We start from the raw sequence: 17,458 nt of genomic DNA on the forward strand, positions 1-17,458 counted from the left end.
CAGCTAAATAATCTTGTTCAAATATTTGCTTAAATGAGATGAAGTCGAGGCTGGAAACAAAAAACCCTAGACATTAAGTAGAATTTTGAGGCAAAATACTCTAGGATCTCTTCACACTCTCACCTTTATGGATCTACAGTACACAAAGAATACTACCCTTATGCCTCTCGACATAAAACATTACCATATATATGATCTCATTTAATCCTCAAAAGAACTGGGAGGCAGATTTTGTTCTTATTACCATTTTATAGGTGAGCAGACTGAAATTAGGCAAGTCTCACTAATCTGCTTAATCACAGTGAGTAAACGTGAGGATCAGAGCTGCCACTCAGCACACCAGTACCCTGTGGAGATGTATACAACACAGTAGCCCTGTGGAATTAAACCAAAGCCCTTCATATCCACACTTGGTATCTTTCAACAATGGTTACACTAAATCATAGAATCTTAGAACCAGGAAACCCTACTGGTTTAATCCTCTCATTATAAAAATGGACAATGGAGGTGAGATGACATGCCCAAGATCATGAAGGTGGCAGGAGTTAGGAAGAGAACGAAAACCTCCTGCTCTATTACATCTCATCGCATCTCTTTATACAATAAAAAAAAAAATGCAACCTTCATATCACAAATCTGACCTAAGAATGAATATATTAGCTATAATAAATGCTAAATATTTAATGTTTAAATATTTAATAAGGTTGATTGCCCTTTTAAATCATAAAGCATCTTTTCAAAAATATGTGACTTACATCTCTTTAAAAATATGTCCAGAAAAGTCTGAATTGATCCTCCCTTTTCTCAATAACTTTCTATCATATACAGTCATTCACAATGATCCTACTGACTGTAAAGCTGCCCTAAAAGTTAAGAACATTCTTTTCAACACAACAGTTCAAAGAGCAGGACTGAGACATCAGGAGTCTATTGGTTATGGTTCTCTTATTGTCTTTCATTTTCCTTATTCCCCTCTCTCCTTCAATCTTTTCTCCCACCTCACTTCAAAACACTTCAAGAGTACCCTAAAAGCAGAAAATAATACACAAAAGCGCTGCCTCTTACTTCTTTCCAAGTGCAGAGAAGTGTTATATATGTGGAAAGAGTGTCTTTTTGTCTTGCTAATGATATAAAATACTCACAAGTTGCCTGAATAGAATAAGAAGCTTATGTATTTACATTGCTTGTTACTTTGATTTTGGAGATTTTTATTCTTTGTTCTCTAAAAATAACAACTAGCAGAGACACCTGCCCACCAAAAGCAGAGAAAAACATCTGAAGAAGTGGAATTAAATATGCCAAGAAGTGAAGTACAGGTGGTAATTATACTGTTCATTAAACAGAGTATTATAAATCACTAAAAATCACCTGTTAGTACATAAAATAAAACTTGTTCCTAACCAATTATTGAGTCTTACCCTGATATTGCGCCATATCTTGTGACCAAAGAGTCTCTGTTCCATATTGAGTTTCATCATACAAAAATTTAACTTCTGTGGCCCCAGCATCTTCTGCATTCTGAATTAATTCCTAATCAAGAAATACACCAAAAAATAATATTTAGTAATACAGTAATATACTGCCCATCTTTGTATTTACCTATAATATTTAAAAAGTAATTACATTTAAGTAAAGGAAACCCACTATTTGCATCTTTATCTTGAGATCTGGTGAGGATACCACTAAAAGTAATTGTTACATCCATATGAGAGTATGGTTGAAAAGGTAATGAGTTCTTCTCCAACTATACCCACCTAAAATGCGTTTTCTAACTTGTTTTCTCTTAGCCTCTAAATACAAATCCTGAGACTATTTACAACTCGGTCTCTTATTTACAATCCACCCAAAGCCTTCATTCAAAACAAATTACTCCATTTCCAAAAGCTGCACAGATTGGTCTGTCATCTGGGACATGTACCTCATTCTTGAGCAGTTACTAAAAATAGACCTTTATTTGTCATTAACCTTTATTTATCATTTCGCTTACCAAACGTAGCTTCTCTTAGAAGAAAAATGTATCAGTTTATATGTACCATTAACATGCTGCATTCTTTTTTTTTTTTTTTAAAGATTTATTTATTTATTCCCCCCAAAGCCCCAGTAGATAGTTGTATGTCATAGCTGCAGATCCTTCTAGTTACTGCATGTGGGACGCGGCCTCAGCACGGCCGGAGAAGCAGGGCGTCGGTGCGTGCCCGGGATCCGAACCCCAGGCCGCCAGCAGCAGAGCGCGCACACTTAACCGCTAAGCCACGGGGCCAGCCCAACATGCTGCATTCTTGAGAACTCGAGATATGAACCTGTCTCTCTCCTTCAACTTCCTCAAAGGTCAGGACTGACTTATTCCTTTCATAAAGAAGACAGGAATATTATTTGTTTGGTGGATGGTGGGTGAGTGGATGGGTGGATGGGTGGTCAGACCTTTGTAATGTAGAAAAGGAAAGGGCAAACTACAAGATTTCCACCCATCAGTAGCCTCAAAAAAACCCTAGTCTCAACAACTCCCATCTCTTTGGCACACCTCCCCAAAAACACGTTGGGCACTGGGCCATTTGAAGGGAGCTCCAGACTCTGAAATAAGAGTCCAACTTCTTGAGCCAACACCACAATCATTAAAACTTGAAACAAACTCCAGAGATATTGTCCTAGTTTATCCTGGACCTTGTCTCAAGTAAGGGAAAGTCAACAGACGACAACAGCCTGGATGAGCCCCAACTCAGACCAAACCAAATCAAGTGATTATATTTTAAATGGATGAGTCTTTAGAAACACAATAATTCACCCTGTATTATTACATTCATTAACCTCTAACTTTGGGGAGAACTATTTTTTTACTTTCCCAGCACCCTGGTATCACTAAACGGGGGTTGGAGGGGGAGGGGCGGTGGGGATGGGCAAGAACTGAAGAGAGCTTATACTGATACTACAGCAATGCCAACAGCAAAGCCTTCATCAGAGATGAAAGATGACGTGGTGCCCACATGAAACAAGACAACTGTAAGACTGAGTGAGGGAACAGTGCCGAACTGAAGCTAGCTCTGAGATCAGGTAGGCATTCGGTTCACCAGTGCACACTAAAGGGTCGGGGAGTCTTATCCCACCCGTTCAACCCCAAACACGAACATGTGAACCACGCCCTTATCTACCTCCTTCCCAGCTACAAATTCCTCCTATTTACACAACTACCTATTTCTCATAGGATTTTTAGACCTAGTCCTACCTTATTTAGTCTAACATAATCCCTAAAAATTAGCAGCCTTATTTACATTAGGATATTATAATATAAAAAACAAAAATAAGAATTAAATAGGCAACAAAATACAATGCTAACTTACAAAATGACAGCACTGTAGAGGTTGGATCTTGTTTTCATTTGGATATCTATTTGTATTTATGGGTATTTTAGGGAGCAGAGATGAAGAACGCTGAAGATAAAATCCCAAATCCAGGTGCCAGCTATCAGTCTCAAGTTGAACAAAAAATAGGATGGGACGTTTTTTCTCAGGGGATCTCTTTCAAACTCATGTTGAGAAGAGGGGTCAATAAACATGCCAATTTGCTATGATTTTGGGCAAGTCACTAAAATCTCTCTGGGCCTGTTTCAGCAAACATCACAAAAGGTGGTGGTCTAAGTCTAGAAGATTTCTAAGATGCCTATTAAATCTAACACAGTTGAATTCAACTAAAACATCCAAGGAACAAAGATTACACTGAGCAAGCTAGCACACAAATACATACAACAAGCAAAGTGGAAGGACTCAACACCAGCTGCTTGCTGACTACAGGATGCGCGAAGACCTCGCTCATAACCGGCCATGTGTCACGGCAGGAGCCCAATCCTTCACTGCTGAATTGAAGAGACCTCGCTCCCGTTACCAGGGATGAAATCTTCCTCCTAAATTTATTCTCTTCACTTCTCTCTTGCCCCATAACAACCCAATAACCACACTCTTTCATCTTCACTTTCCTAATATCTCAATATAAAAATAATTTTGAAATTAACCTTCTGTGAACCACTGATGCCTATTTTGAAAGACGGACTTAAACTGCTCCAATATATCGTCATTATCAAAATCATTAAAGATGCAGCAATCCTCAATCAGCACATATCCGAGTACAACTATTAAAGATAAGTTAAATAGACCGAGTCTTTATTCTCCAAAAACTTACCATCTACACTAGAAAATATAATGAAGGCTAAGATACCGAAGGTAATAACACTAAATAGATTAATAAGAGGGAACATGCATAATAACCAATCTACTTTTACAACTAATTAGGGAGGTTTCTTAAACATAAGCTCTAAACACAAGCTTAAACACAAAATCTAATCTTTGCAATATCTTCTATTATTGCTTTCTTTTATGGTTGTTCAGTTTTTTGTTTTTTAAATGTGTGTATTCAAACTAAAAGAATATATCATAAATAGAAATAAATAACTAAAATAATCATCCTATTAAATAAGTCTCTCTCAAAAAGCAAACCTCTAAACCCCAGGGTCTGACAGGCCTGTGGTCAAGGCCCCTGGATGTGGGTTTTGTATCCCTTTCTTTGTTTGGTCGGTTGGTTGGTTTGTAATGCCCCTGCACAATGTTGTACATAAAATTCTTAAATTAGGGCCGGCCCCGTGGCTTAGCGGTTAAGTGCGTGTGCTCCGCTGCTGGCGGCCCGGGTTCGGATCCTGGGCGCGCACCACTTCTCCGGCCATGCTGAGGCTGCGTCCCACATACAGCAACTAGAAGGATGTGCAACTATGACATACAACTATCTACTGGGGCTTTGGGGGGAAATAAAATAAATAAAATCTTTAAAAAAAAAAAATTCTTAAATTAAATTATGTAATTACATAAAATTACCAAAAAAAGTGTTCCTAGAGCAACATTGTGCTTGATCACAGCACGCGGCAGCTGAGTGAGTTCCTGCGCCTCTGAAACCTCATCTGTTTACACCGACTGCCTCCTCAACCCATCCCATCCAGTACGTGCGCTGCAGGCGCAGAAGGAAATAAAGACAGCTGTTCACATCTCAACGAAATTTTTAAAAATTTAAAGGCTAACAGGACGTCTAATTTTACTCCATCTCATTTTTATCAATGTAAATTCACACATGTACACAACACATGCCCTACCTTAAGAATCTGTCCTCCTTCTGGATATCTTCTTAAAATGTCCTTGAGAAAATCAACAAGTGGTGGAGTTGTTTGACCAAATCGACCTAAAATACAGAACACATTTAAAATGATTTAGAAAAAAATTCCATGGCTTGTTCCCAATGTGTTATTCGGTTCCAAGAAACAGTAAAATTATAGAAGTTATAACTTCATACATTTTATTGTAGCACTCTGGTATGAAAATCTACCTGACTAAACAAATTCAGTAGAAAGTAAAGATTCAATTTTATCAGATCTCAAGATTTTTAATTAAACTACAAATTTGCTTTTAAAAAAGTGTTCAAAAATATACTAAATGTCACAAAAGATTATTAATTCAAAAATAAAGAAAATGGTGAGGAGGTTGTTGCTATTCTCCAAAGCAAATGAAATAAATGGTGCTATTTTGTGGGTGCTTTGCCACTAAATAATAAGCCAGAGTTAGTGGTGCCCATTATGACATTCTTAATATTCTCAAACTCAACTGACAGAAAAGACTCCAATCGACAGAACGACTGTTCTGAAATTCAGCCCAGTCACTGTCTCAATGGCTGTCCAGTTCAAATATCCTTAAACCTTTCCTAAACTAGAGATTCTCAGAAATGACTAACCAGGTTACCTGCAGATAGGTGACAGGAAAGTGTAGGGAGAATGGGGGGAAGGGAAGCAATTTCTCAGATGCACAAAAAGAAAAGAAAAAAGCTGTCTATACAAGGTAAAAAAGAAATCTGTGCTTAAAAAAACAAAATTATCACTATAAATTTATTGGCATGGTTTTGGTACAACTGCCCACCAAGACCAGGCCACACAGGACGCTGCCCCACAGACTGCCCCACCCCACGCCTTCCCATCATTCACCCGCTCCACTCGCCCTTGCTTCCCTCCGGCCCCGGTAGTCCCTCTCACATCCTAATGATATCCACCTTCATTTCACTTCTAAAACATCATCTTTGTGCAACCAAAAATGGCACATACTCCTGGTAAAGTCAACGTTATACCTCCCCCTTTTAAGCCTTTTGATTGAAGGTTTACAAAAAGCTGACAATCTTTGGAATTCAGATCTCCAATCTTGATCCAGTCAGATAACTGAAAAAAAGAAAAGAAAATGTATGAAAAGCACTACAATTCCTAATGCTGTAAATTCAGAACTTTACCTCAATTTTGTTTTTCACTTAAGAAATAATGCTCTTATCAGGAAAAAAGTCACTCTGGAGAAGTGAACATTTCAAAGAACAGAAATTTAGTCAAAAATTTTATTTAAAAATTTAAAGGATTTTTCCTTAAATAATTACAAATAAAGATACACATATTTTTCCTTAAAATAATTTAAATTTTTTATGATGAATCAGGATTATCAACCCAGAATGATCCTTTGATCAGCATGTCTAAAGTATACTCCTCAGAACAGAGCTCCACAGGGTGTCAACAGACATTACAGGACAAAAAAAAACACATGTTCTAAATTAGCTGGAGTAATTTGGTTTTTAGGGCATCTAACATATTCATATGTATGATAACTTTCCTAGAAAGGATTATGCTAAGCAGTATTTCACAAATTTTAGCAGAAAATTTTTTTTCATTTATTTTCATAGTATCTTATAGGATATTGTTCCTAGAAATACACTTTGGGGGGCCAGCCCAGTGGCATAGTGGTAGTCTGCGTGCTCTGCTTTGGCGACCCGGGGTTCGCAGGTTCGGATCCCAGGTGTGGACCTACACACTGCTCATCAAGCCATGCTGTGGTGGCATCCCATATACAAAAAACAGGAAGATGGGCACAGATGTTAGCTCAGGGACAGTGTTCCTCAGCAAAAAGAGGAAGACTGGCAACAAATGTTAGCTCAAGGAAAGTCTTCCTCGCCAAAAAAAAAAAAAGAAATACACTTTGGAAAACACCCAATGTCTCCAACGTTGCTACCAAAAAGGTGTGACGTGAAAGGAAGGGGCAAGCGAAGACTCCCACCTCTGAAGCTGCTTTGGTCTATAATTTCCCTGAAATCAGCTTTCCTGAAAAACACCTTGAAACTCGTGTTCCTGTGGTTGTTCTGTTTCTCATAAAGGCAGGGTACAATACTGTGTGATCAGGACCCACAGGAGCAGTGTAATAGGGTACCTTTTTGAAAAATAAGGTAACTAATTCAAAGCCAGATCAATCTTCTCCCCAGAGGTCCAGTCTCAAGTGTTCCTATGGAGTGATTTCTTACAGGTCAACAGTCTGCAAAAAATTACTCAAAATCTCACCCGAAGAACCACCTTTGTAACTTACTTCCTGGACAGGGTATGAAAGACATCATTTACCATATCAAAAATTCAGTATTTCCAACTGTCTACCACCCATCTCACACTGACACCCTCCAAGGTTCCTAAAGCTCTACCTGTCAAAACGTGAGCTCACTAGCTTTCCTTTCAACACTTATCTCTGATCCTTTACTTTGTATCTCAACTGATACTGGCACCTTCTACCTGGTCACTTTAACAAGCAAAGCTCAGGGAAAAGCTCTCTCTCTCTCTCCAGACCACATGTCCAATCAATCTCTAGGTCCGAGCATGTCCATTCTCAATTTCTCTCATATCAAACTTGCTCTTCTGCATTTCCAATCGTTCAGACTCTCAACATCTCTTGGATTTTTATAACAATCTCCCATCTGGTCTCCTTACTTTCTGTACATCATCTGCATTCTAGTCCCCATTTCTAAAATACAAATCTGAACACACTGTTACAGTTCCCAGTTTATAAAGCACTTTCATATACATATTCCCACTGAATCTTAAAGCAAGCCTGTAAAAACTCCTTGCACAGGGAATATGGATAAGAAGAATCACAGCAGTACTGTTAACAACAAAAATTTAGAAACAACCCAAATTCTATGACATATTGACACAGTGGAATATTACAACAATGAAAAATGAATTCACTAAACTACACATAAATTTGGGTGAATATTCATAATATTGAGTGAAAAAAAGCTAATTCCCGGTTACTACATGTAGAATAATAAGCTCCTTATAAAGTTCATAAACAAGTAAAAGTAAACAGTATATTGTTTAGGTCACATGTTTAGGTTATACATGCACATACACACATATATATACGTAAATAGGTAGACATATATATACACACTCACATACACACACTTAGATGAAACTATTAAAACAACTACAAAAAAGGCACCAGAATAATAAACCCAAAGGGGTAAGGAAAGAGAGACAGGCATACAGGCTGGGGAGGAGAATCACAGAGGTAAATATAAATATCAACAGTGTTCTAATTCTCCCGCTGTAGGATGTCATCATGGTTGTTCATTCTGTTGTTAGTTAATTAACTAATTAATTAATTACTAAAAGAGAGCCATACATAAACCAAGGATTACTGGTCCAATCCAGTACTGCTAAGGTACATTTAAAGTAAGAGAGGCAGGAAGGGAGGAAGGAAAGAAATCTAAAATGCAGGAAGTTTCCCAGCCTTAAAGAGGACTTGAGAAGGAAGGAGGCTGGGAGGAGACCGATGCTAGTAAGAAGAGATGGCACTGGCAATGCGAGCCTGACAATGAATGCTTCTGGTAGACGTAATCAGTGGCCTACTGACAGGGAAGTGACTCTCTCTTACTGTGAAATAATAGTAACTCTCTCCAAATCATTAAGCAAACAATACAAAATTAACTTTGACCTGGATTTCCCCAACACTTCTTCCTTTGTTCAGTTGTCAAGGACACGAGGAGGTTCTCAAGATTCAAGAGCTGACAGGGAGGATATTTTCATCAATTAAAGACAGGAGAGTAGTACTTCAAACCTGCTAGTTTGCGGCTCAAACACGTTTGGTACGGAGGAAAAAGGACCAGGAAGATGCACAGCTATAACGAATAGCATCAGTCTCTTCATGGGACAGGAGGTCAAGTAAAGAACTTACAAAGTCCACTTCCAGGCCAGAAAAGCAAAAGAGAGACAAGGAGAAGGAGGATGGTAGGGGACCCAGACAGATGGAGGACTGAGTGCCTACTGCTAACTATGTCCACTACCAACCCAAACCAGGCAGTGACAGCGAGTCGTCAACAGCTTTTGTTTCCTGTCTACCCTGAAATATTTAGAATTCTTGCCAATAATTCAAATCTAAAAGGTTCTGAGCAGCACTGAATTAAAAAGGAAAAGAAAACCACCTCTGTGAAAGATTCGCATATATAAAGGTGACCTTTTTAATGGCACACGTTAGCGTGACTAAACTAGGCAGAAGCTGGTGCTCTCTGACCCGGGAGAGAACTGCACCCTCTTCTGTCTCCGGGGTGAGCTCCATCCTCAACTTTAAAGTTCATTTTTAATGGTTTAAGCTCTTCTTCTCTGTCTTACAGAACTTCACATTTAATTTTTATTTATCCCCAACTGACACTCTGGCAGACCCTCTAGGGAGTGACAGTAAAAAGTCCATAGACTTTGGAATCAGACAGACCTGGGTTCAAATCCTGATTTGACACTTCATCTCTCTGAATCTTAGCGTTACTCTTCCGTCAAATGGACTGGTAATAACTAACTCATGAGGTTGCTTTGAGTAGTAAATGAGATGATACATGCAAAGTACCTAGAACAGTGTGTGAAACACAGCTGCTCAATAGACGTTAATCATATTCCCAGTGCATTTTACCAAAGTACAGGAGACGTGTGCTGAGCAAGTTACTTCCCAAAATTAAATCTCCAGCGCTGACCTCCATCCCCTCAGCCTCAGATCTGCAGCTGCCTGTTGAGTACCACTCTAGTCTAGACTCTTACACAGCAGACACCTTAGAATTTGTTAGAATTCGTTTTATCCCATTCCTGTTAGAAATAGGAAAGCAGATTCTCTAACACATTAATTAATTTGGCCTCTGTTACCTACTGGCGGTACAGGAAATAGGATTAGTTCACCTACCTCTTCATGCATACTCCCAGATGCTTCTTTTATGTTCCACCATCAGCTGAACCACATATAAAAGCAAACTGATCACCACCTTTCCTCCAAAATCAGACTCCCCTCTGTACTTGTTCATCTCTGCTAACTGAATCACTATTTTCCTGGTCTGACTCAAAGCTTGTGAACAAGGCTTGGCAAGGCCTTCTGCCCTATTCTACATCCAACCACCCCCACCGCCTCCCCAACACACACATCCATTTGGTGCCAAACTGCCATAAATTTTGTCTTTTACAAAGTCTCCTGTATATCCTTCCCTTTCAGTTTCACCTCTACTATCGTGGTCTAGAACCTCATTATCTTACACTAGCACAAGTTTCCAAACGAGACCCCCCAATACCCACCCACCCAATCTGAAACATTCTACACACCACTGTCACGTTCACCATTCCATATCAACGTTTTGCATAGACACCTCCAAAAACACTTCTAATGGCAAGACTGAGCCACAACTGAGCCTCTGGATATGACTACATCTAGAGGACCAGATGACAAAGCAGAACCAGAGGGGTAACCAAAGAAGTGGGTATAGAACCAGGAAGAGTATACACAGAATGGTTAAGAGATAACGGTGGTGCAGAAAAAGAGGTAAGAACGACAAGCCTTGCTCCTCAACTCTGTCCAGAGTCCTCAATCAAGTCACTGTCTGCATGCCACCAAGCACCCTGGGGAACTGGTAAGGGAGACGGATCCGGGGAGGAACATAAGAACAGGTTAACCAGAAATCTGTGTCTAAGTGGGCAAGAGACCAGCGAGTGACCTGGAACACAGAAGGTCAAGATTACACTGAGGGATTAAAAATCACAGGCACAGAGTACCTTGCCGGAATTTGTATTGGGTCGTAAGGAAATCCAATACTTGACATGGCATTCTGCATGGCTCAAGTATTCCTTGTGTATCTGTTCAACTCTGTTTTGCCTCTTTTAAATCCTGGAAATAATGTTCTTTTATCATACAAAAAGTGAAGATATTTATTAGGATAAAAGAATAAGCTAATTTTCAGTAAAATGTCTCCACTTAACTCCTCCTTTAAGAAAATTGCAGTATTTTCACAAATCTTAAAGGATATATATGATAATATGAAATACTCCTATTTTCCAAAGTTTTAATCCGCTGTCATTCATTTTCACTTCAGAAGTTTTAATATAAACTCACTCCCCAAATAATAGCTTCTATATTAAATCCTTTCAGTCCTGCAAATGGGAGGAAACTTCTAAGACATAAAAGGTGAATTTACCAGTACTCCAGTTAAATGTATAATACAACTAGAAAAATATGAGTAATGATTAAGTCACTTCAATGATAACGTCTCTAAACAGGCAAACAACAAACTCAAAAAACCCTCTGGCTGTAATGCCCATCAAAAAAGTATCTTGAAATATTTCAGGAAGTGAAGATTCACGCAAGACAGGGAGGAGGGGAATGCAAATATTGAAATGATAAACCAATAAAAATTACAGCTACTGATAGCGACATACCCGTGTCATTTTTTCATGTTATCTACAAAGCATTATTTCCAGCGTGAGCATGAAATGAGCATCTGTCTTCCACGACACAAGAACAAAACCCGTTCGCTTGCACTATCAGCGAGCCTACGGATGTGCCAGAACCTCAGCACAGACGGCAGGCCCCACGTGCCACCCGGGAGCGGGGACGGCGCCCTACCTCCCTGTCGCCGAGCCGCAGCCGCTGCTCCGACACCGGGAGGCCGGTCTCGGCCCAGATGCGCTCCTTGACGTCGCGCACGGTCCAGGACGCCAGAACGGCCACGGTCCTGCAGCCCACGCAGCCGGGGAGCACGGTCACCCGCAGCCACCTGTGCGAAAGGCAAAGGCAGGCTCAGCGGGGCCGCGCGGGGCCCCGCGCCCGCCGAGCGCGCCCTCCCGCCCAGGGTCGCGGCGGCGGGGACCCTCGCGGCCCTCGGCCCGGCCCGGGCGGGTTACCTGTCCCCCATCGCGGGGTCCTCGCCGCACGCCCGCGTCCGCCCCAGGCGCCGGCGCCTGCTCACGGCCGGCCCCGCCGCACCGAGAGGCCCGGCGCGGGCCCGGAGGGCGGCAGCCTCATGGCGCAGACCAGCGCCGCCCCGGCCGGGCTCAGCCGCAGCCCCGGAGCAGCGGCCCCAGCCGCGCTGGAAACGCGAGAGGAAGCCGCGGCCGCGGGGAGAGGCAGACGCAGGCGGCGGCGGCGCGCTCCCGGCCGGCACGGGCCCCCGGAGGCGCCGCCCGCGGGCACGCGCCCGTCTGCCCGGACCGTTAGCGGAGGACGCGCCCCGCCGCCAGGCCCCGCCCCGCCTGCCTGGACGCCCCGCCCCCTGGGCCCGCCCCGCCCGCGTCTGCAGCAGCGCCGGGGCCAGGACAGCCTCACACACTTCGCCATCTGTGCAGAACGCCCGTTAGAGAAGACGTGTATTTTCCCTGATGGAGTTCAACAGGGCCATCAAGTGCAGAACCAGGCATTAATAGGGCCTACGTCTCTTTCAACTCTAATGCCTTAATCTCTGGAAGCATCTCCAAGTAAGATTTATAGTGGCCTCCGAGTCACGAGAGGGGAACGTGGTGATTGCAGGACACAAGTGGCGTCCACAGTTTGGTTTCCTGTTTGTTTTTAAGGTGCAGAAGTAGGATCAATGATTCAGTTTGCTGGAGGAAGGAGTGCCAGTAGGAAAGTAGTAGATGAGAATACACATAAACACGTTAAAATATATGTAACATTTTGGCAATATTATATTATATTATATTATTATTATATTATTATTGTATTATATTAAACAGGCGTGTTTTCCCATCACACCTGCAAGCTCCTTGAAATCAGAAACATGCATCTTAGAGTTGAAGGAAGGGCCCCAGGATAACTAACGTTGCCTTGTAATTTGAAAGTGTATGTGGCTTGATGGAGCTTCAGAGAATGTCAGTCCTTTGCTCAGGCTTATTTCTCATAGGTATGAACGAGAGACACATTGCAAAAAAAAAAAACCAAAGGCAACATCTATTAAGGTAATTCAAAGGCTATGTCGAGAACAGGTAAACTTGTGTGCTTCTTGTCTAAATACCCTGAATAGAATTAAATTTTAGTGTTGACCTGAAAAATGGTATTAATTACTGTTTTTCAATTACCACTTCTCCCCTCACCATAAAAAAATATTACTCAGAACTCATTATCAGTAATAAATACACAGAATACCCTTACAGCTGTTCCATCCCTTCCTTATAACCATGTTTAACAGGGAAAGTGCTGTACATCATGCCAGTCTTTCCCTGCTTGGAACAAGTAAGCATGTTCAGTCAATTGGAGGATATAAAGATCGCCAGAAAACCCTAACGTACAAACACTTCCTTCTTCAATCAGACAAGACAGTACAAGCAAATGCATTAGAATATCAACAAGTGGAAAGAATGTGAGCTCTCACCCTCTGCTACAGTGTCACAGCACACCTACCCCAGCACAAATCTTTCCCCTAAATCCTTTGATAACCCCCAGATCTACCTGCTTTCCTATGCTGTCTCCTAGGGAGCCAGACAAAAAGGATGTGGTGACAAAGCAACATAAGCATGGAGTTGAAGACTTAATCAACAAAGAAATGATCTTAACGGAGAGGATTTCACAAGAAGTGAAGCAGATTTGGCTGGGGAAGGAGGCTGATCATAAGAAGCTTCGAACATCTGGAGTTCCAAGTATACTCAGGATACACTTTAAAGGGTTAGTAGGCATGGAAAATACAAATCTGGAACTCAGGAGAGATGTCCAAGCTAAGGATATAGATTTAGGAATCACTTGTTTAATCATGCAGATGATATTTGTTAAACCTCTCCTATGTCCTGTATGGACAGATTTCTAAATGACAGGAATACAACGATGAATAAACCTAAGTCCCTATCTCATGCTTACCTTCTAGGGAAGGAAGACAGCAATAAACAAAGAGACAAATAATATATAAATTCATCCTATGATGTCAGCGAGGTAGGGATAAGTACTATTTAAAGGCAGCTGGGGAAGTGGGGGTGGGGGGAGCGGGGGACTGGGGCAGGGCAAGATAAGAGAGTAAAGGAGCTAGGGTGGTTACAGAACTCCTTTCTCGTGTGTGTGTGTGTGTGTGGTTGGTGAGGAAGATTGGCCCTGAGCTAACATCTGTGTCCATCTTCCTCTATTTTATATGTGGGACGCCACCACAGCATGGCTTGATAAGCAGTGAGTAGGTCCGCGCTCAGAATCTGAACCTGCGAATCCCGGGTCGCCAAAGCGGAACGCAAGAACTTAACCACTGTGCCACCGGGCCAGCCCCCAGAACTCCTTTCTAAGAAGTGACATTTGAGCAGAAGCCCGAATGAACACAGGAAGGTAAAGGTATCCAGACAGAGCTCGTGTGAGAAGAAGGGGGCAGAGCAACTGGTGTAGTTCAGCTTCCGTCATCTTTGACCTGGATCTGGGGTCATCACCTCCTACTTGTTCTCTCTCCTCTGGTTCTTTCCTCTCCAGCCCATTCCCCAACCTGCCACAGAAGGGGATGTGGAATTGAGTTCTGTTGTCTTTACTGATGGCTTCCCAGAGCCTGGAAGAGGTCCTACACAGAATAGGTGCTCAATAAATACGAAGAAAGAAAGGAAGGATGGAAGGAGGGAGGGATGGAAGGAAGGGAGGAAGAAAGGAAAGAAGGAAGGGAGAGAAGGCAGAGAAGGGGGGGAGGGAGGGAGGAAGAGAAGGAGAAAAGAAGGAATGAAGAAAAATATGGAAAATACAGAAAAGTAGAAAGAAGCTCAAACATTCATAATCCTAACACCTCGATACAAACAATATTTTTATACATTGCCATTAATTTAAAGGTTTTTAATATTTTTGCAATTATACTATGGGATATGTGGTATTTTTCAATGTTTTATCACTGTATAAATCTCATTTCTAATAACTGCCTAATTTTCCATTGAGAAGAAATACCGTAGGCTACTTAACCCTATTGATACTTACATGGGTATTTTAATTTTTCAAAAGTGCACAAAGTTCAATAAACATCTTTGTTCATGAACTTTCACCACTATTTATGATGAGAAGGAAATTTCAAAAATGATGTATTCTAAGAAGTGTTCAGCTGAGCCTTAACTCATTTCATAGGAGCGCATTATCAAATGCAGAATAGCAAGAAGACAAAACTTTGGTCCCCTCTTTGAGAGTGAGTCGAAACTCAGTAAGAAATGAGGAGTCACGGGACCACCCTTTGAGCCTATTTCAGTTGTAGAGATGGGCAAATAAAATCGTTTTATTGCACAAGCTGGACTCAGCAGGAGAGAAGCAGAAAGCAATGTTATTCTCTCTCACGACCCCTGTTTTAACTTGCCCTGGGGCTTCTTTCCTTCCCTTTCCCTGGATGACTATCCAGCACGGCATGGGCCCTAGCTTCCCCATCACTCCCAGATCAGGGAAACCTTCCAGTCCCCAAAATGGACTCATTTTAGTAACTGAAAATCCTATCCAGGGTAATAACCAAAAGGCCAGTCCAATCCAATGTAAAATTTCTTAAATAGTAACTGGGCTCCCTTTCTTCTGGTCTCTTCTCAGCCTCACCCACAATGTGGACGGCAATTTGGAAGCATAGCTCAAAACTCTCAGAGAGTTAACTTCCCCTAAAACAGTGCTTCATGATTTTATGAAATGCAATGTGCCTCATAGCATGTCTTTGATCAGACAGGAACAGTAAATTAGTCCCTTCTGGAAAATGTTCACCAGTTATATAAAGACAAAATTATAGCAAATCATTATTCCTTTGTTTAATGAGTCAGCACAAGGCTGTTTAGCTTGAAAATAAAAAGATGAGGATATTGTGGGCATGCCATTCAGTGACGTCCTACAGAATGAGGAAAAGCCATAAGCTGAATAGAGAAAGGAAAGGGGTGTCTAAGGGAGAGGAAACAGCACCTGGAGTCAAAAAAGAGCAATCCAGCCGAAGAAGCCCCAGGAGCTCCACAGGATAGGAGCAGAGGGCAGAATCCACGTGAAGGCACAGAAAACATGGTCTAGAGGAGTCTGCAGGAATGTGGAAATGCAGTCTCCTTTACGCCACATACCGAGTTACCCGAAGGGAACGGGAGCCACTTTCAGATTTGAATCAGGTTGGGTGATCATGATTACACTCGACACAGATTCCTCAGGGCGCAGGACTGAGGACGACTTGGGAGGAGATCAGACTTAAAATAGGAACAAAACCAAGAAAAAAATGTATCCGTGAGATTAAGTAAAAAGCTTCAAGAAGGGAATGAGCCATGCCAAGTATCACACAGATAAAGTACCCATAGGATCTGACAACTAGGAGGCCATTGTGGACTTAATTCTGTGCTCCAGAACCTACAAGAATTTCCCAATGACTGTAGGGTCAAGTTCAAGTTATTCTGCTTGGCATACAAGGCCCATCGCAATTTAGCCCCAGTCAACCTTCTCAGATTCTTCTGAGGCCATCCCACCATCCAGAATACAGTCTTATGTATTAAGAATTATGGAATACTTACTATGTGCAAGGCACATACTAAAAGCCTTATGTGATTTGGCTCGTCTGATCTTCCCAACAAACCCACAAAGTATATAAAACCTCAATTTTCAGATAAGGAAAATGAAACTAAACATCTTACTTGTAAGTTGCACAACTATCAATGGGAGAGCCAGGATTTGAAGCCAGGTAGTCCAACTCTAGAGCACAAGTACTATTAAATATTAAACGAAATATTTACAAAGTACGATCGCTTCATGTTACCTCGCTATCCCCATGTACTCTACCTGCATTGTCCCCACCCCCTGCAGTCCTCCCCCAGCCCTCTCCCTCTGATAATTCCCTCAGTCCTAGTCCAAGAATCACCACTTCTCCCAGCGTTCCTCCACTCCTCCAGACTGCTTCTTTCTATATAACTTGCACATTGTGCATCCATATTGGTATTATAGCATGTATAATATTTTTATTAATTATTACTAGTTTTTATTCATTCCAATGGGAGCACCTTTGCATTTCTCTTTGTATCTTAAGTGCCTAGCCCAGAGTAATATTCAATAAATCCTACTAAGATGTTTGAGAATTAAAGGAATGACTGCTTATAGGTAGATATTAACTTCACTCCTAACATCAGTTAACAAGGTTTTGTTTTGTTTTTGGTTCTGTTCAAAATGCTTTTGATGCAAGTAACTGATTACCTGACTAGCAGTAGCCAAGCTGATAAGGGTTTGTTTTCCTCACAGGTCAAGAAGTCTGGAGGAAGGCCATTCCTCAACAGTGTCAGGACTGGCATCCCAGTGATGTTTTAGGACTTTCTTTTCTTCCCATAAAGTAGCTAATATAGCTCTAATATACCCATATTCAACGTAGGAAGAAGGGGGAAAGGGAAGACAACAGTTCCATCTGT

General features: G+C 41.5%; 1 protein-coding gene across 5 annotated transcripts in view; it reads right to left on the minus strand.

Annotated features, from left to right (window-relative positions):
- Positions 1 to 17,458, minus strand: part of SACS (sacsin molecular chaperone) — a 113,819-nt gene that overhangs the window by 31,306 nt on the left and 65,055 nt on the right. For 2 of the 5 annotated variants that reach the window (XM_058547844.1, XM_058547845.1), the window contains 4 exons: positions 11,751 to 11,901; positions 6,148 to 6,235; positions 5,129 to 5,214; positions 1,419 to 1,530 (listed from right to left, as the gene is read on the minus strand). In XM_058547844.1, coding sequence (XP_058403827.1) covers positions 1,419 to 1,530; positions 5,129 to 5,214; positions 6,148 to 6,235; positions 11,751 to 11,901 — 437 coding nt within the window. Of the gene's footprint in view, positions 1 to 1,418; positions 1,531 to 5,128; positions 5,215 to 6,147; positions 6,236 to 11,563; positions 11,723 to 11,750; positions 11,902 to 12,028; positions 12,189 to 17,458 lie in introns of those variants that run through there. The other 3 variants (XM_058547846.1, XM_058547848.1, XM_058547847.1) reach the window with 3 other exon arrangements.

This window comes from Diceros bicornis, chromosome 9 (assembly GCF_020826845.1).
Source record: "Diceros bicornis minor isolate mBicDic1 chromosome 9, mDicBic1.mat.cur, whole genome shotgun sequence".
Classification (NCBI taxonomy): Eukaryota; Metazoa; Chordata; class Mammalia; order Perissodactyla; family Rhinocerotidae; genus Diceros; species Diceros bicornis.